We start from the raw sequence: 19,818 nt of genomic DNA, 5'->3' as shown, positions 1-19,818 counted from the left end.
AAGCTTGCAGGGGCTGACATCACTTAGGAAAGCTAGGGTAGGGCTGCCAGATCAGTTTGTCACCACCCAGGCTCCCTTGCCTTTGGCTGGGTGCAACTTCCATTTTAGGTGTTGGATCTGAGGGGAAAAAGAGAGAGAGGGGGAAAGGGAGAGAGAGAGAGAGCAATAGGGAGAGAAGAAAGGGGAGAGAGAGAGAGAGGGAGAGAGAGAGAGAAAGACAGACACATACGGAGAGAGAGGGAAGGAGGCAGGAAAGATCCTGAAACGAGGAAGAGGAAGAGGTGGCGAACCTCGCTGGATTTGTCTTCCTCAGCACATTGGCGAAGCTTTGGGTTTGTTTCCTGAAGGACTGGCTTTAGAAGTCCACATTTGAGGTATGTGCTTTTTCATTTTTTTCCTTTTTATAAAAATGTGTGTATAACTAGTTGGGACAAGGATAACCCAAGTGGAATTTTTGTCTCGATGTTAACTGGAGGGAGTTTAAAAAGGGCGAGAGAGCCTATTAATGCTGACGCTGACGGTGAATTTTAATCAATTATTTTCTTCTACTTTTAACACTTAGGAGGTTTCTTGGTATTGTGTTTATGTTAAGGAAAAGGTAAAACGTACAAGACCTAGAAACAAACTTCTATGTCTAATACCGGAAGCTGGTTAGAACCAGGGGTAGAAGTTGTGTAAATTACATTTTTGTGTGTACTTTTATTTTATTTTATTTTTCCTGGATTAAGCTAACATACTTCTTTTCTCAGAGCTCAAAAAGTTGTTTTTTGGGCATGTGTGTGTGGGTTGGAAAAGAAAGGAATCTGTCCTGGTTGGAAGCTAGTTACACAGATGGCTCCTACCATGTCTCAAAACTTTCAGCCCCTCACCTTTGAATGTGGGGCAGTGGGAAGTTGCAAGAAGCTTCAGAGTTTAAGTGGTATTGTTTTTCCTTCTGTGAGTTGGAACGGCCCGGACGGCTTTCAGCGCTGCAGTTCCTGGGTGGATCCCTCTTTCACTTTTCCAGGTGTGGTGGGTGGGAGCTTCTCTAGCTTAGTTAGAGGTGGGGCTTTGCCTTGCCTTGAAACAAATGGATTTATGTGAACTGAATTGCCACTACTGTTTTTTTGTTTTGTTTTGTTTGTTTTTTAATCCTAAAAGTACTTTTGATGGCAGAGATTTGTGAAAGTGTTTTGTGCTAAACCTGCAAATGTGATAGTTTGTCCTTTAAAGGGATAAGGAAATTCTAGCCATGCTTCCTGTTGACTGGAGTGAGACGGCAGAACATCTGAAAGTCTTTTTCTGACCTTCTGGTCTCTGAAAGGTTTGTAGGTTGTGAATTGTCCAGCAAAGAGAAACCACGTAATGAACCCGAGTTTGTAAAACACATTTGAGAAAGTACAAAGGGAATTTTATTTCTTTAGCCACTGCAAAGATGCTTTTTAGAGGCGTCTTTGTTTGTTTGTTTGTTTGTTTGTTTGCTGGCTTGCTCGGCTAACTTACCCTTAAGTTAGAATGCTGTTAGAGCTGAAGGCCTTGGCTGCCTCATGGTTTATAATTGACCTTAAAATTTGTTTGGTTTTGCTTTTTACAAGTACATTCTTGGAAATGTTCTGGTCCTAGGTAGTTGTATAGCCAGCCCGACAGTAGCTGGAAAATAGAGTACCCTCTTTGAAACGGGAATCGGTATGGAAGTAAGGGCTGGGCTGGATCCTGTCCTCGCTGTGGCAAGGTGGGTCTCGCAGTGAGCGAGCTCCTCGGTGCCTTTAGGCTGATAGCAATCTTCAGTCTCCTGACTTCGTTTTCCCTGCCCCCACTCTTCTCAGACCGGAGCACTTCCTTGAGTATTCTCTACAGTGAAGACGTTCCTTGCAAGATGAGTTTGGCTTTGTGGGGTTGTGGCTTCTGGGGGAAACAACTTCTGTTCCTCTTTTCCTTCCCATTTAATCTAGGCGAGGATTACAGGAAAGATCTTGAGTCTGGACCTCGGAATTAAAATAAGTAGTTGAAAAGAAAGAAAAAAAGACATTGTGTTCAGTCAGTTGGGCCACCGTTCTCATTTCCAGTTTTTCAGTTCTCCTTTGAAAAGCTTCTCCAACGAGGTACCTTGTGGGTCTTTGGAGGGTTGGTCTGTTGCTGCCAGAGTGTGGGTTTCTCAGTCAGCCTTTAGGGGGAGGGATGAGAGCCCGAAGGAGGAGCACAAAGGCAGTTTGAAAATAGGTTCTGGATGACTGCTGGTGATCTGGGTCCGGCTTCGCAACTGGGCTTTGTGTAGCTGTGTTGAACAGCATTAGGGTCTGGGACTATTTTTACAAACTAAGGCATTGTCTGGCCCGCCGTATAGTGTAGAGCTTTTTGAGGTGATGAGATGGAAGATTTTTGTCTTTTATTTCACCTTTGCTGGTTCTTTCAGGAATTATAGGAAAGGGAACAGATAAGTAAATCTTTTATTTTGCTATTTTTATTTGCTGTGCTTCTTATTTTGATTTTGGGTGAAAATGATGACAAATGAGTATGAATTGTACAGACTTTCTTTCCTTGTTATCTTTTTAATGTAATTCAGTTAGTTTCTTTGTTATGAGAGTAAGGTAGTCTGTGTTTCAGGTGTGTGTGGGGTCTCATGGCTGGCTAGAGTTCCGGTGCCTTTCATACGATTCTAGTATGGACAGCCAGAGGGCTCAGATCGTGTTCTCTGGCCTAAAACCGGGACTCTTGGAGATATTTAAAAAAGGAAAGCTTCTGTACATTACATGCCAGCCTTAGGTTTACCAAATAGTTGCTCTGTAGGGATAGATAAGACAGGATGCAGGCAAATAAATTCAGCTTAGATCATTATCAATTGCAATAACAAAATATTTAGCTCTGTCTATTGCTTTTCTATTATGGTAGGTGATGGCTCTCTGTTAGGACCTTCTAGGTCTCCCTGTTGCCTGCTCTCCCTCTCATTGTTTTGTTTTACTGTGTGCTAAGCATTTTACATAGACTGCCTAATTTCTAATAACCATCTTTTAAAGAAGGAATTTGAGACTTAAAAACCAGGTTGTGCTGAACATCTGATTATCTAACTAGTGGAGTTCAGGAATAACTCAGGTCTGATAGACTACAAAGTCAGTGACTTTAACCAGGCTACACTGTCGTCGTGCAGGGAGGGGTACATGGCTGTCATGCAGGGAGAATGAACATAACAGCTGGGACTAAAGTTAATGCAGCCTTGCTGTAGGCAGGGGTGGCTTAGTAGTTACAGGGACCAAGTTGGGATAGTATATGTAAATGACCAGTTTTCTTACTTTAAAAAAAATATTTATTATTATGTATACAGTGCTCTGCCTGCATGTACACCTGCATGCCAGAAGAGGGCATTAGATCTCATTTTAGATGGTTGTGAGCCACCATGTGGTTGCTGGGAATTAAACTCAGGACCTCTGGAAGAGCCGCCAGTGCCCTTACCCTCTGAGCCGTCTCTCCAGCCTGATCAGTTTCCTTAGAGCATTGAGAGCTGAATATGCTGACATAGATATTTTAGCCCTAAAAGCCGGGATCATATCATATGCATGTCACTGCTGTTGCACTATTCTCCTTTTTCCCTTCCTTGTGCAGTGCTGGGGGCTGAACTCAGGGCCTCACACAGGCTGGGCAAGTACTCTGCCACTGAGCTCATCACCAGTCCTGCTTTATTCGTTATTTATTTATTTATTTATTTATTTTCCTGAGACAGGGTTTCTCTGTGTAGGTCTGCCTGTCCTGGACTCACTATGTGGACCATGCTGGCCTCGAACTCAACAGTGATCTGCCTGCCTCTGCCTCCTGAGAGCTGGGATTAAAGGTATGTGCCACCACGCCCGGCTATTTATTTATTTTGAGGCAGAATTTCTCGGTGTTGCCCTGGAACTGTGTAGATTAGGCTGGCCTTGAGCTTAGAGAACTTGCTTGCCTCTGTTTTATATGCTGGGACTAACGGCGTTTATCACCATGTCTGGTTGCTTTATTTATTTTTAACTTCTGGGGTTGTCTTTTGTCCTTTTTTTTTTTCCCCCCCTTAGAGCTGAGGACCGAACCCAGGGTCTTGCCCTTGCTAGGCAAGCGCTCTACCACTGAGCTAAATCCCCAACCCCAACCTTTAATTTCTTATTAGTTAAATTTTATTTTCCAGAGACATTTCAACTCTTTGGGTTGAATGATACCACTTTCTAGTGAGGAGCTTGTAGGAGGTAGTTCTAATAAATGTACTCATCACACTGCATTAACAACTACTGTCTTTTGGGATGGAGAGATGGCTTAGCTATTAAAGGCTAGGCTCACAACCAAAATATAAAAATGACTGTCTTTCACTCTAGACTGTGAGCTGCTGGTGTATAGCACTGTCTTAACTCTATCCCCTCATTACCTACTCAGAGGCTGCTACAAACTGAGGTGCTCAGTAAGCCTTGTTTAATTAATGTAGTTGATGGGAATTAGTGAGGCCTGAGAAGGTTTAAATTGAGACAGGAAGCAAAATACAGGAATTAATACATTCTGTGTGCTTTTGACAGTTTCACTGTAGCCTGTAGTTTAGATCTTTTATTTATTCATTTACCTTTTTTGTTTTTGTTTGTTTATTTGAGACAGGGTTTTTCTGTGTAGCCTTGGCTGGCCTGGACTTGCTTTGCAGAGCAGGCTGGCCTCAAACTCGAAGACATCTGCCTGCTTCTGCCTCCTAAGTGCTGGGATTACAGGCGAGCACCACCCTCCCCGTCCCATGTACCTTTTTTGTTGTTCACATGTGCTTTGTTGTGTGGGTTGCGGGGGGGACGAGGCACCTGCTCTTGCTAAGGCAAGTGTGTAGAAGTCAGGGCAATGTGGGGATTGAGAGAATCTGTTCTGTTTCCGTCATGTGGGTTCTGAGGCTTGAACTCAAATCCTTATGCTTGGTGTCAAGTGCTTTTATCCATTGAGACATTTCACCAACAGTAATCATTTTTGTGGGGTGGAGGGGGGCAGGGGGGAGGGAGGGGGGCCTGAGATCACCTTGACTTTGTGATCCCTTCTTCTGAATGCTGGTACTATAAACATGTGTCACCACAGCTAGCTTCTTTTAAACAAAGTTTCTGGAAATAATGGAGGATTTTAAGGTTTAGCTCTTCTTGGCAATCAGCCTAAACAATAGTGTTAAGATGTCAGGTGCATTCATAGCTAAGGCAGCTGTTGGCTTCAATCAGTGAAAACTTGCAGCTTATCCATTTTCTGGGGGAAAACATGGACAACAGGAAGGAAGAACGTTTTCACCCCTTCCATGGACCAGTGGTTTATACACCAACACCAAAACCACAAGAAGCTTGGTTTTGAGTGTTTCAAAGGTTTTGAGTGTTTGATATTATTTTTTCCCTCCCTAAAAGTCTCATTTGAGACAGGGTGTCCTGTCACTTGGCTTCAACTCCTTATCTGCCTCTCAAGTGCTGGCATTATGGGAGTAGGCTACCACACCTGGCCTGATAGCCTGTGAGTTTGTTTGTTTTTTTTTTCCTGGAGATTGAGCCAGGGTGTGTGTGTGTGTGTGTGTACAGGGCAGCACAGGATAGCATGCACATGGTGGCTCACAGCTGCCTGTTGGGACCCTCTTCTGGCTTCTGTAGTCACGACATACATGGTAAACATACATACATATAGGCAAAACACCCATACATATAAAATAAAAATAAATAATTCCATGTTACATAGAGCTGAAAGAGGAATTGATTGATCTAAAAAGTTGTAGCTGCCTCCAAGGTTTCCAGTAGAGCATTGATAGAGCAAGAACACTGTTCTGGTTGGAATTAAAAGGGGAAGTTAAGTATGACTGGTCCGTATTTAGCTGTGTTATCTTTAATTCTGTTTGAGACAAGGGTCTCAAGTAGTCTAGGCTGGCCTTGACATTGCCTAGGGCTTCCTAAATGTTAGTCAAGTAGTCTATCAATTGAGCTATATCCCTAGTCTTTGTGTGTGTGTGTGTGTGGGGGGTTGTTTTGTATTTTTGTTTTGTTTTTGTTTTTTTTTGTTGTTGTTGATTGGTTTTTCAAGGTAGTGTTGTTTTATTGTGGTTTGGTTTTGGTTTAGTTTGGTTTGGTTTCGATAGGATATTTTGATAGGATGGTTTTGGAGCCCAGGCTGGCCCCAAAACTCATAGAGATCCCCTTAACCTCTGCTTCCTTAATGTTGGAATTAAAGATGTACCATATCTTGGTACATCTAGCCTTAAAGAGTTTCCCCCCCAAGTGTTCTGTGCTGATCAGTGATAGGTAATTTGGCTAATGCTTTCACATGTCTCATATGATGGTGACATTAGTGTTTAAAGCTTTTATTTCAAACATGTAGAATTTTGCAAGAAAATTTTCAAGAATCACATTAACTCTTCTTTACCCTTATTCACCTCATACCAGTTGCTTCTGCTTTGCGCCAAATATGTTAACTGTTACATAGGGGTTTTTTTTTTTCTTCACAAACGTTTATTGAGGGAGGGGGCGTCAGTCCTTCTTGGCCGCGGCCTTCCTCGTGGCTGCCAGCACGTTGCTAAGCTCCTCCCGCTTCCTCTTGGCCCGGATGTGCGTGCCCACCCGCTTCTTGATGAACTTGAGCGCGCGCTTGTCCTTGGACACCTTGAGCAGTTCCATGGCGCGCCGCTCGTAGGGCGCGAAGCCGCACACCTCCCTGATCGTGTCCTGCACGAACTTGGTGTGCTTGGTGAGGCGCCCGCGGCGCCGGCTGTGCCTCGGCTTGCTGACGTCCTTCGTCACTTTGTGGCCCTTGTTGAGGCCCACGGCCATGGGGTAGCGCAGGGCCATGGCTGCTGCTCTCCGATGGCTGCCGCGACAGGAAGCTGTTACGTAGTTTTTATTAATATATTCAACCAAAAAAGTAATTTCCTACTGAGAGTCTTCTCCCAAATGTTAGAAGGCAAAGTAGCATAGCACAGTAGTTACAGCATTGATGCTTGAAACACAGAAAGAAAAAACTGTAAAGGTTATGTTAAAAACATGATGCTAGAGCCTTGTGTGGTGGCGCAGGCCTTTAATCCCAGCACTCAGGGAGGCAGAGGCAGTTGGGTCGATGTGAGTTCCAGGCCAGCCTGGTCTACAAAGTGACCAGGATAGCCAGGGCTACACAAAGAAATCCTGTCTCCAAAAACCAAACAAAAATACAAACAAAACGTGATGTTAGACTGTTGGGTTCCAATCTTGCTCTGATTTACCCTGAAACAAATTGCTTAGTCACTCTTTGTCCTGGTCTTTTCTATGGGATATACATCTCAGTGGTAGAATCCATGTCTTACATGCCCTAGGCTCTAGATTTTATTTCTTTGAATGCAGAAACAAACCAAAAATGTATTAACTCTTAACCATTTATATTGGATTGTCATTAGAGCGTGCTATTTAAAATTCATAAAATTAGTGCACAGCCCATAGTAATACTTTGTGTGTGTTTTGCCATAGAACACTGAATGAACATCATTTGTCTGCATTTATCTGTTGGACAAAATGCCTTTTATAATGGTTTTTTGAGACAGTGTTTCCCTGTGTAGCCGAGCTTGCTTATACTCAAAATCTCCTGCTTTAGCCTCTCAAGTGAAAGAAGCACAGACCTGTTCAAGCATCTCATGTTCCGTTTTCTTTAAGAAACATTTTATTTTGGTAATGGGCAGCAGCTTTGGGGCATCGTGGTGGGTAGGTCGTCAAAAACAGTGGTAACTTTGTAAAGGGAGGGGCTAATGAGGTAGACAGGCAGGCAGCACTGCCAGAATAGCTTCATAATTTCTTCAAAGACTTAAGAAAAACTACAAGTTACTCCCATCCTTTTGTGTCCAGTAGAAATAGTACTCGGGGTAAATGTAATTCCATCAGGGTGGATTGAGAAGGCTTTTGATTGGCTTTGTTATCATCAGCTTGAACCAGGTTTTTGCGTTTTGTCTGGCTTTCGCTATGTAGCCATGATTGACTTGGAATTTGCTATGTAGACCAGGTTGCCCTCAAATTTGACTCGTGAAGAACCTCCTCTCTGCACCCCCAGCTGGATTACAGGTTTGTACCACCCTCTGACCCCCTTTCTTCACATTTCATTTTGAGCCAGGTTCTTCACCTCAAGCCTGTCCAGCCAGGAGCTTGTAAGCTAGCAGTGGGCTGTAAATGTATAATGCTGGATTATAAATACAGAAATAGAGGCAGGCTTTTGCTATTCTTTTTATTGAATGGACTCCCTCTTTTTAATTCAGGAACACTCCACTTGCAGCCCATATTTATGGATGCTTGTAAAGCTGTAACATGTAGAAATTTTGAGTTCATGAATGCTTCCTGTGTAACGTGTGCTTCTGAGAAAAGTCTGCTTTCATATGAGGAAAAGCTAAGATGAGCTTGCAGGATGTGCATGTCTTAGGTGCAGCCCTCCAGCCTAGAACTTTCCTTCTCTCCTTCACCCCTCACCTTTTTAGACAGAGTCTTTATGTTATGTAACTCACATAACTAGGCTTCTGATTAGTATTTATTTGGTACTCTTTACCTTCTGTGATATTTTTTTTTTTTAGCCTATATTCTTTCTGTTTCCTCCAGTTCTTCTACTTTGGCTTGCTTTCTTGTTCTCTGTTTTATCTCCTTTAAGTTTATGGTCTTCTTAAGATTTTGATTTTTATTCTTATTTATTTGTTTATTTATTTTTGGTTTTTCGACACAAGAGTTTCTCTGTGTAGCCTTAGCTGTCCTTGCTCTGTAGACCAGGCTGACCACAAACTCATGGAGATCCGCCTGCCTCTGCCTTCCAAGTGCTGGGATTAAAGGAGTGCGCCACCACTGCCCAGCCTTGATTTTTATTCTTAATTGGTTGTACTGATGTTAAAGACACAGCTTCTGGTTTACTTGAGTTAGATTGACATGAAAGCACATCTAGTATTTCAGCTGGTGTCCCGACCCCTGCTGGCTTCTCTGAGTACCCTTGGCTGTCCTGGAAGCTCTGTAAACCAGGCTGGCCTCAAAGTCAGAGATCCAGGAGCTGGGATTAAAGGTGTGTACTATCACGCCGAGCCCTCGGGTAGTTTTTATCTTTGATTCTTTTTTTTTTTTTTTAAATCTCATCTACCTTTCCTAATTAATTACTGGTAGCTCAGCCAACAGGAGCTAAAAGAAATTTACTTTCCCCAGAATAAATGACATTTATGTGTTTGATGTATGTTGTTGTATATTTGAAATGGAGAAGCACATTTTTTACTGTCGAATGAAAAGATGTTTGAAGAAGCTTATATTTTAGGAGACCAAAATTTATTCTGATGTTTGAGGACATAGACATTGTTCTAGAAAGTAGGTCAACTTTTCAGTACCCTTATCAAAGCACCTACAGTTCCCATTTCACTGCAAGTGAAGTCAGTCTCATTGACTAAAGTAGCTGGTGTATATTCAGTCCACTTTTAAAATAGAGGAGTCTATTTTAAAAGGGAAGTTGGTGCCAATCTGATTTCTTTCCTGCTTCTTTGTTGGCATGGGGGAATTTTGTACCTTTCTGCTGTTCTCTCCACTGTTGACTTTGTAAACTAGGACACAGTGGGTCTTGAGTGTCTGCCCTGCTGAAGGTCAGCCAGAGGAGGAGGTGTGGCCATAGGTGGGCAGCAGCCCCCACCTCATAGACATACCTAAGGATCACAGTGAGGAAAAATAGAAGTGGGCTGGAGAGGTGGCTCAGGGGTTAAGAGCAGCGATTGCTCTTCAAGAAGAAAAGAAAAAGATAGAGAACTTGGTATGGCACATGCCTGTATTTGAGGGAAGCTGAGGCAGGAAGATCTGGAGTTTAAGCCAGCCTGTGCTACATAGTGGACACTGGTTAAAAATATATAGATAGATAAATGGGACTGGTTAGATGGCTCAATGCTACCAAACCTGATGACTTCTGCATGTGTGCCTCATGGCATATGCAAAATTAACATAGAGTCATGGTGGTGCATGCTAGTAATATCAACACTCGAGAGTGGAAGCTGGAGGGTCAGCAATTAAGTTACCCTCTAAGTAGTAAGTTTAAGGTTAGTATGGGAAACATGAAACTTTCCCTCAAAAACAACAGAAGTGCAAACCTAAACAAAGAAGTATTAAAGTAAAAACAAAATGAAGTTGGTTTACTTTCCTAAACTGTAACTGTATTCATTGAATATGTGAAACATCTTTTATTCCAGAAGAAGGCAGTTGTGGCGATATACCTGCCATCCTAGCCCTTGAGGCTAACGCAAAAGGATAGAACATGGGAACTAGCTGGGCTAGAGATTGAGGCTCTTCCCCAAGAGAAGACCAAAATAAAACATTAAAAAACAAACAAAAAATCCAGGGCTGATGATGTAGCTCAGTAGAGCACACACACAAAAATCTGGTGATGCCGTGCTCTAGTGTATAATAACAAACCAAATAGACCTAATAAATAATGAGTATATAAGCACATATGTTGCAGTATGTGATTTGGTTGCAAAAAGCATGTCCCAAATGCGGAGGACACAGGAGAGATCAGGGAGGGCTTATATGTGAAATATATTTGGAAGACAACAAAAGTAGTGAGCAGTGGTCGTATATAGGAGAACAGAAAGGGCACATACCCCAGGCTGCCATCCCTGGTCAGGAGAGGGGTTTGGGTATCAGCGAGACCTGCCTGGGCTGCTGTGCACTGAAGGAAGGAGAACTGTCAGAAGAGCCTGTTCAGCTCCACGAAGTACAAAAAGAATTTGTCTTTAGGTCCTGCAGAGACAACAGCTGTGACTAGTGTTTTGTATGTTCCTGCTAACTCGAGGCCGCAGCTGTACCAGTCTCTCTCCCTTCGTAAAGCTCCATGACAGTGATTTTCAGAATAGCAGATTCTGTATAGGTTGACGGTTCTTGTCTTGGAGAACCATAATATAAGTTGTTAGAATAAATTTATGTGCGTTTGCAAAGATCGAAGTTTTTCTTATCTACATAGTTGTTTAGGAAAAGGAGAAAAATTGTGCAGCACAGATCTGGTACATTTTATTTTCTTTTTTTGTTTTTTGAGACAGGGTTTCTCTGGGTCACCATGGCTGTCCTGGACTCTCTTTGTAGACCAGGATAGCCTCAAACTCACAGCGACCCACTTGCCTCTTCCTCCTGAGTGTTGTCCCCCCCCCTGCCCCCAAGACAGGAACTCTTCTTTGTAGACCAAGCTAGCCTCAAACTCACAGCGATCTGCCTGCTGCTGCCTCCAAGCACTGGGATTGAAGATGTGCGCCACCACACCTGGCCATGGTGCACTGTCTACATTTGTTGCATTTGTTTAGGTGCTTTACATCCCATTTACCTGCTGATGATGATTCTTTGACTAAAAAGTTCCTGTTCTTTTTGAGTCAGGATCTATCTCTCTGTATAGCCCTGGAATTCCACTATGTACATCAGTTTAGCCTGGAGTTAACAGAGATCCTCCTGCCTCTGCTGGGATTAAAAGCGTGGGCTACCATGCCTGGTTAGGAGTTCCTCCTTCAGCAGGCTGGTGGTGCCACCTTTAATTCCAGCACTTGGGAGGCGGAGGTAGACTGATCTCTGTAAGTTTGATGCCGGCCTAGTCTACAGAGTTTCAGGACTGCCAAGGTTATATAGAGAAGCCCTGTCTCTAAAAATGGATCACTGTGAGTTCAAAGCTAGCCTGGTCTACAAAGTGAGTCCAGGACAGCCAAGGCTACACAGAGAAACCCTGTCTCGAAAAACCAAAAAAAAACCCAAAACAAAACAAAACAAAAAACCCAAAACCAAACCAACCAACCAAACGGGGGAAAAAAAAGCAGATTTATTAGCCAGGTGTTGTGGTGCACACCTTTAATCTCAGTCCTTGGGGGGCAGAGGCAGGCTGTAAATTCAAGGCCAGCCTGGTCTAGAACAGCCAAGGGCTACACAGAGAAACCCTGTCTCAAAAAACCAAAACCAATTAACCAACCAAACAAACAAAAACCAAAAGAGAAACAAAACAAAACAAAAACAGAAGTTCTTCATTTTAATGTGGGTCTGATGGTTTCAGGGACCCACCTCCTGAACTGGGGAATCGCTTCATAAGTTATAGCTATATTTCTGTCTTGCATACAAGGAGTGATCATCCTTGTTAAGTGTCTGTAGGCCTCTATTTCTTCTTTCTAGACATGTAAGTTTAATTTAGTAGGGATTATTAAGGCACATACTGAACCACTTAGCTTGCTTGAGTTTGATAAAGCAAAAAAGAGTAACTAACCATTTGGTGATTTGGTGCTCTTTGGCAATCAGTATAGCAAAGTCGGATAATACCTGGTTACAGGAGAACCTATATCTTGAATCACTCACACTTACTTTCCCGCTCAAGGTTTCTGGTTTAGCAAGTCTGTCCTTCAGTTGAAGACACATCTTCCATTTGTGTGTGTGAGTGTGTGTGTGTGTGTGTGTGTGAGTGTGTGTGTGTGTGTGTGTGTGTGAGAGAGAGAGAGAGAGAGAGAGAGAGAGAGAGAGAGAGAGAGAGAGAGAGAGAGAGAGAAGTCAAGCTTACACTATAGTAAGCTACATCAGCTTTCCCTTTCTTTCTGTTAGAGGCTGTAGACCTGGTACTTGTACTGGTTACTCTTAGAATTGTCTGGTTGTCATCCATCTTTAAGGATTGACTAAGGAGCAGCCCTGCCTTGATTCTTTTCTGTAGGGTTTCTAAGTTTTAGTTACTGGTCGATGCTTCTTTCTCCACACATATATAGATGGCAAAGATGTTTGTGATTGTCATGACTGTCATGTACTTTTTTTTTTTTTTTACCTAAATCTTCACTCATGTGTTTTCCATAGAAATAATGTTCTCCATAGCTCTTTAAGGACATTTTGCTATTCATTTGGTCTCACAGTAGAAGTTAAAGTGACTTGCTTAGAAAAATGTCAGCAATAGCTCTTGCTCTTTGCATTTCTGGCTGTTCTTCATCTATTATCAAGTAGGCTAGAAATACCTAGGGGTCATGAATGCTTGAACAAAGATGTAGGCCTTGGTTTCTTTGAAGTAGAATATGGAGCCAGTCTTTGAGAATTTGGCATAGACATTCATTCCTTGCAGGAAATTAAAACATTTAAAAGGTTGTTCTGTCTGTAGTGTAAATAGGCATGTACTCCAGCGAGCCTCTCAGGAGCCCAGGACAGTGGGGTCGGTAAGCAAGCAAGGTAGTTCTTCCTGCTAGGTACTGAGTCTAAAAAATAGGATTTAGAGCTGAATTTGGAGGTGTACATCTGTAACCCCAGCAATCATGAGGTTGAGGCAGGAGGATACCTAAGTTTGAGAATAACAAACAACAGCCTGGCTATGTAATGAGACTTTGTTTAAAAAAAAAAAATGCTGTTCCAGCTACCCTAAACTTAGGTCCGTGTTTTCACAGAGCTTCTAATGCAGACTGAGTGATCTGAGCTGTCTAGGGGACAGTAAAATAGCCCAAATGTATTTTCTGACTACTGCCCCATTTGTCAAAGGAATGTTGTGGTTAATTGTCAGGAATAGGCCCCATAATTTCCTACAGGCAGTGAGTATCACTATGTAGCCCTTTGAGTTTTTTTGTTTTGTTTGTTTTTCTTTTTCTTTTTCTTTTTCTTTTTTGAGACAGGGTTTCTCTGTGTAACAGCCCTGGCTGTCCTAGATCAGACTGGCCTTAAATTCACAGCAATCCACCTGCCTCTGCCTCCCAAGTGTTGAGTTTAAAGGCCTATGCCACCATGCCCGGCTTACGTAGCCTTTTTGAAAATACAATTCCCCAAATGATTGTGATCCATCAGGGCTGAATTCTTAGGTAGATGAGTATTTAACTGGAATGAGTAGAATACTAACTAGTTTGTGGTGGTGGTAGACATGGGGTGGGGGCTGGTTAATGTGAAACTGTCTACTTCAGTGTTACTTAATATTGCTTTTGTATTACACGTTACTGCTGATTTAAAAGTTATGCCAACATGTAGCATGGGTAGAGAGCTCTTGCTTGTTAAGGGAAATTTCTAGACCATGTCTCCATTTCCCCCTTGTAATTTTAAAATCATGGAACGAATTCAAGAGAGGATGTTAGCATTGAAACCCCAGCTGTACAATTTGTTTAAAGCTCACAGGAAGGGCTAATTTACTTCCTGTCTGAAAGGGAAATGCTGGCTTCCTTAACTTCCTTCTTGGCCAATTCTGGTCAACTTGGAATATGAGTGGGGGAGGAGCTGGTCACCTGAAGCATGCTAGGCAAGAGTTCCATCCTGAACATTCAGGATGTTGTACATTCAGTCTGTGTTACTGATCTCACCTGGTTAGCAAAGCCTTAAGAAGTAGTTACCATCATGTTTACGTTTGGTTTTGTGTTCCTCTTTGCCTCTGTATACTTGTTGTTGGGGCAGGGGACCTCAGTACTGAGGTTTTGCAGTTGAGGAAACCTTCCCATCCCATAGACATTTTTTACATTCAGCCTTATTCATGTGCATTCCCCTTGTATGTTCTGATATTTGAAAGTAGACCAAGGACTTGTAATGAGGAAACTGAAACTCACTTGATACTGAAAGGTAGGCTGCAGAGAGAACTTACTTGGACAGAGGGAGTGGATGACAAAAGCTTCTTATTTTTAAATTGAGCCAAGCAAGCATTCCAAGTGGGGCCAGTTGGCACTCTTCCTGCTATTTTAGTCCAGGCTTCTCTTTCCTGCTGACCGGCCTATTGTATTAACTGATGTGAGTTTGAACTGTGGTCTGAGGGTAGGGGGAAGCAAGGGAGAGAAAATAGTGGAAACAGCTGCTGCTTTCATCAAACTCAATTATTCTTAAAGATTTTCAAGAGTAAGGGGTGGAACAGGACTTAGAGCTAGATAGTGGAAGTGGCACTGGTTTCTCGGGCACTCTTAATGCTCTGTGGGATGTTGGCTAGTTGGAATGTTTATGAGACACATTCTTTTCTCCCCTCCCTCTGCCTTCCAAGTGCTCGGTGGCTTTTTTTTTTTTTTTTTTTTTTAAAGTTAAGGTCTCAAAAGGTAGCAAAGAAGATTCATCCTCCTCCTAAAGTCCGGGGCCCTCCAGGAATGTTCTCTTTAACTATCCATTTGGTTGACTTTTCCAAATACATCTGAAAGAGGCAGAGATACAGTTAGACTCAGGATCTCTGGTAGAGTTAAGTTAAACTACAATTGATTGACTGTACTAGTCTCTTCACTGGCTCACACTCCAGGGTGATGACATTTCTGAGTCCACACTTCTTTTCTCTCTCACCTGTTTAGCTTGATGCAGGTGCTTGCCAGGCACCTTTCAGAGCAGCAGCAGCAGCGTGCATAGGGGCATGTTTAGTTCTGTCTCTGTGGGTTGTCTTTTACAACCAATTTTTTTTTTATTTCAAAAAACTTCCTTAAATGGCACTTAAAAAATCATTTCACATATCTACCTCATAGTTTACCATCAACTCTTATTTATTTGGTTTGAGCTATGAGCAAGAGAACATTAAGAATACTGACATTAAGGCTGGGCGTGGTGGCGCATGCCTTTAATCCCAGCACTCGGGAGGCAGAGGCAGGCGGATCACTGTGAGTTCAAGGCCAGCCTGGTCTACAAAGCAAGTCCTGGACAGCCAAGGCTACACAGAGAAACCCTGTCTTCAAAACAAAACAAAACAAAAACAAAAACAAAAAAACCCCTGACATTTATAACTACATTTTCAACATCCTTCAGAAAAAGAGATTTAGTTAAATTTGGGGCTAGGTAAAAGACTGGAAACTTTTGTTGTATGCTTCAGTGACATGTTTTGCCGCGCTCTAAAACAGGTTTCTGTTGACCTGTGAGAGCTGACTGTTGTGTACCCACTCTTGCCCTACCTCTCCATCTGCCTGTCCAGATACGGACTAAACTCTTCCAAACTGCTGCTTTTGCCTTGTGTGTTCCAGAGATCAAGATTTAGCCAGAGAGTCAGCTTTAGCTGCTGGTGTTTCTAGTGGGTTGGCGTGGGGGTGGCTGGGAGGAGCAAGGACAGAAAATATGAGAAAGATGGCATTTTACTAGTTCTTGGCTTGGAATGTTCCTCTGGTTAGAACTCTGCTGAGCTTGGCTACTTCTGTACTGTGAATGGATCTCTGGACTATCTGGTTGATGTTCCTTGACCTTTGTGTAAAGGTTTGTTTCTAGGGGTTAGGGCTATGGGCTAGGCCAATGGGCTGTGCAAGGTAATAGACAAACAGTTTAGCCTGTTCTCGGAGCCAGCCAGTGGTAGGAAAAAGCTGAGGTTGCCGTCAGCCTCTCTGCTGCCTGGGCTACAGTGTAGTTCCTAGTGGCCCTCCTCATGTTCTCTTGGGAAGTCAGGAACTTTGCCCTCAGAACTTGATAAACTGCCTTTCTGCAGGGTGGAGTCTGCTGCCTTTGTCTGCTCTTAGGAATCAGCTCCACATGTAGGGAAGTTTGAAAGAGCTTAGGAATGCGATAGAGAAGGCGACAGAGGATGTGCTTTCTTGTTCGTGAGCAACTTGTCTTTGACGGCCCTTTCTTGGGGGTTGTGCCACTTGTGGTTCTGCTGACTGGAATACAGCTTTAGCCTTAGCATCCTCACCTCAGTGACCCCAAAGTTTAAAAAAAAAGCCCCGCTTGCTTGGTACAATTTTAATCCCTCCCTTCCACTCTTACTTAAGTCTTTGCACACAGTATCTTTCTGCTGATTCTTACAGGCCTAGGCTGTGTCCTGTGTAGCGTTGGCTTGAGGCTGAGAGGAGGGTTGTTTTCCTGAACATGATAAGGAACGGAGCAGGGCAAAGTAGGAGCTCTAGCTGGTGATTGGTAGACAGGATGCCCTGGAATGTGGTTGGCCTGCAGCCCAGAATCCAGCACTTTGTATTTGTTTGTTTCTCGGAGACTGTGGTCTGGTGCTACTGTGACAGGAAGTGAGAAAGCTGGGAGTGGGGAACAGAGAGGAGTGATGGCTTTGTGGTTCTCCTGGGAAATCTCTTTGTCCCTGGAGAGCAGCTCTGCTACAGAGCCCTACTGAGAAGAGAGCAGCCTTTGTGTGTCTAATGGGTCTCAGAGCATCGAGCTACTCGGAGGGATTAGAGGGTGTGAGATCTGAGGGTGGCCTGCTACATTTTAGCACTCGAGTTATATAAATGGCCTTGATCTCTTAGCATTGAAGAGCTTACTGAGTTTTGTGTGTGCTTATTTATAGATCTCTAGGATTTAATTAAGAATGGAATTCTAGAAGGACATAGATGTTAGATTATGTTGGTGTACTATGTACATTGCAGAACTCTTGTTGGGTCTGAAAACGACAAGAAACTGGTAATGCTGGAGCCCTTGTGTTGGGCACCTTGCTACACCCAGGAGTACCCTGCCCATTTGATTTCAGCATGCCCTGCTGCAGGTGTCCAGTGGTTATCCATAACCAGGGATGGTTGGTAGTTTCCTGGATTGAAGTAGTGGGCCTCTGACACTTTGTTGTCCTCTCTCTGCTGCCCCCCCCCCATTCTGTCGTCTTTAGTTTTTCCTGCTTTATTCCAGCTGTGAAATAGGGCATCTTTTCTCACTTTGTTGATTGGGTGGCTGATTCCTCAACTTGTTGCTAAGCTGGCTAGCCCCTGAGCACACACACAGACCTGCTTTTGATTGTCCAGGAGGACAGCTGCCCTAGAGGCAGATTGCTAACATACCGATGGAACAATCCCTTCCCTCTGTTCTGATGCTGGCCAGCACGGCTTTCCCTACTTCTAGTGCCTTCTCTTCCCACTCCAACTCTAGTCTTTGCTTTGACTTAGTGAGATGTCATATTAAAAACAAGAGGAATATTTTGATGAGATTTTCTTTCTTGAGGTGGGGTAAGGGTGACAGTGTGGCTCCTTTGCTAGGTTTCTAGATGAGGCTTGCCAACAGAAAGTACAAAGTAATCTCTGTTTTGTGTCTACCACTACCCTTTTGATTTGGTACTTGTTCTTTATAAGAAAGAAACTCAGTCTGATGCCTGGAGGTGGGAGGCAGCGGCAGGCAGATCTCTGTTAGAGGACAGCATGGCCTACAGAGATTTCAAGGACAGCCAAGACTACAAGGAGAGCCTCCCTCCCTTCTTAAAAAACAAAACCAAAACAACAAAAAGGAAATTTAGTCAGAACTAGAATACAAGCTCCCAGAATGAAGGAATGTTTTGCTTTTTAAAGTGAAGGTAAGATCCAAAGGTCTCTCTGGTGTCTCCACTCCCCACCTCCTTCCTCAAATGCTTGTTGGTGGTGTGTGGTGTTTAGCTGGGAGCCCACGAGGTAGCCCAGACTAGCCTTAATTCTCTTGCTTCAGCCACACTGTAACCTGACCCTGTATTTAGATTACAGGCGTGTACATACTATCAGATTGATTAAATAAACAAAATGAGCTAATTGGTGATAAGCTGTAATACAGAAATGCAGGTTTATTGGAAGTGCCACAGGAGGGGGAAGGGAAGGAGAGAGGGCACGGAGGAGGGGAATAAGAGAGGCCCTGGAACCACCCTGGTTTATATGGTGAATCTCTGCGAGAGGGGAGGCCTCGGCCCTAGGTAGAGGGCGGGCCATGCCAGCCACGCCCCACAGCAGGACCCAACACTGTCATATCATACTTAAAAACAAAACAAAAAACCAAAGATCCTTTGTTTTAACTTTTCTGTACTTAGGGCAACTCATAACTTATGGGAAGCATAGAAAGTTCCTACACCTTCTACTGTATCAGGGAGAAGTATTATGGACTTGAGTAGGATGTTTCCACTACTTATCAGCAATGCTACTTCTGATAAGTAGTTTACTCATCACAACAAAGGACTGTTAGTGGACATGCCCACTGTGAGGCAAAGAGCCACTTGAGCCCATCTGGGCTTTCACTAAACCTGGGTATCACACAGGTAGTAGCCAGACCATCTCACAGACAGGTTGGTATAGGATCAAGGTAATGAGAAGATCCTACTGGTAATTGTATGGGGGATCGCAGTGGGCCACAGCTGCATTTTATCTGTCATTGAGAGGGGAAGAGCATTTCATCCTGTTACCTGTAGTTAAAATAGACTTTCATGCTTCTCATTGCTAACGTCACCGGCTCACTGTTGTCCATGAAGGCAAGTGTTCCCTGTGCCCGGGATGGGGTGTCTGTTGTCCTTTTGGTGGCTTTGAGAAGGAAGGGACTTTGTACCTATGGCTCATGTGCATGCTTTCACTGTTTCCAAATGAAGAGTAAAAGAGACAGGAAGAAAAAGGGATGCTGAGAAGCTTTAAAACAAAAAGTGGGCTGGAAGGTGCACGCCTTTAATCCCACTAGGAGGCTCTAGAGGCAGGTGGGTCTCTGTGAATTCAAGGTCAGCCTGGTCTACAAAGCCAGTCCAGGATAGCCAAGGCTAAACAGAAACCCTGTCTTGAAAAACAAACAAACAAAAAACAAAGAAAGTGATCTTGAAACAGTTGGATGACCTCTCTTAAACCCAAAGGTTAAGCTTTTCTCTGGGTGTTTTTTTCTTTTTTGCCTGAAGGATATAAGGTGTCACAGTTAATTTTAGGATTTCTCTTTTAATGAGGACACTTACATAGTATCATCAAATTCTGTTAGATTTTTCCCACTTCCCATGTGTACTGCCTTCCCTTTTTCTCCCTCCTTTTTCAGGAAGGAGAAAGGCATTTGACCTCTCCCCTTCCTGGAGTCTGACACCTCCCCACCGCCCTTTTTATCTTTGTTTCCCTTATCAGCTTTCCCCAAGCCCTGCTTTTTCCTTATAAGGCTAGGCAAGGTGCCTTTGCTAAGGCTGCAGAAGGATCTAGGTGAGTAGCTGTCTGAGTCTCTTGGAAACTCGGAGCTGTGTGTCCCAGTGAGAGGCACCTGGCAAATGGGGGGAGGAGACGAGAGGGAGGTGGCCTGGCCTGAGAGATCAGGAGGACCTGTTAGACCA

The 19,818-nt window shown here is 43.5% G+C and overlaps 2 protein-coding genes and 1 long non-coding RNA gene across 14 annotated transcripts in view; 1 reads left to right on the top strand and 2 right to left on the bottom strand.

The window, feature by feature from the left end:
• The first annotated feature begins 66 nt into the window (after window positions 1-66).
• Window positions 67-19,818, top strand: part of CTNND1 (catenin delta 1) — a 54,135-nt gene continuing 34,383 nt past the window's right edge. For 5 of the 12 annotated variants that reach the window (XM_084797694.1, XM_084797695.1, XM_084797688.1 and 2 more), the window contains exon 1: window positions 68-374. The gene's annotated coding sequence lies outside the window, so the exon portion shown is untranslated. Of the gene's footprint in view, window positions 375-19,818 lie in introns of all 12 variants that reach the window. The other 7 variants (XM_084797690.1, XM_084797692.1, XM_084797698.1 and 4 more) reach the window with 3 other exon arrangements.
• On the bottom strand, window positions 5,938-7,033 carry LOC311606383 (large ribosomal subunit protein eL36-like). Its single transcript, XM_084797718.1, has one exon. It carries the CDS (start codon window positions 6,771-6,773, stop codon window positions 6,456-6,458), a length of 318 nt encoding a protein of 105 aa, XP_084653844.1. The 5' UTR covers window positions 6,774-7,033; the 3' UTR covers window positions 5,938-6,455.
• On the bottom strand, window positions 12,361-18,466 carry LOC311607236. The gene is made up of 2 exons (XR_014782565.1): window positions 18,389-18,466; window positions 12,361-15,954 (listed from the first exon to the last, which is right to left on the bottom strand). It is a non-coding gene; the product is annotated as an uncharacterized lncRNA (long non-coding RNA).

This window comes from Acomys minous (genome assembly GCF_964271855.1).
Source record: "Acomys minous genome assembly, chromosome: 10".
NCBI lineage: Eukaryota > Metazoa > Chordata > Mammalia > Rodentia > Muridae > Acomys > Acomys minous.
This window is presented reverse-complemented; position numbering and strand designations above follow the sequence as displayed.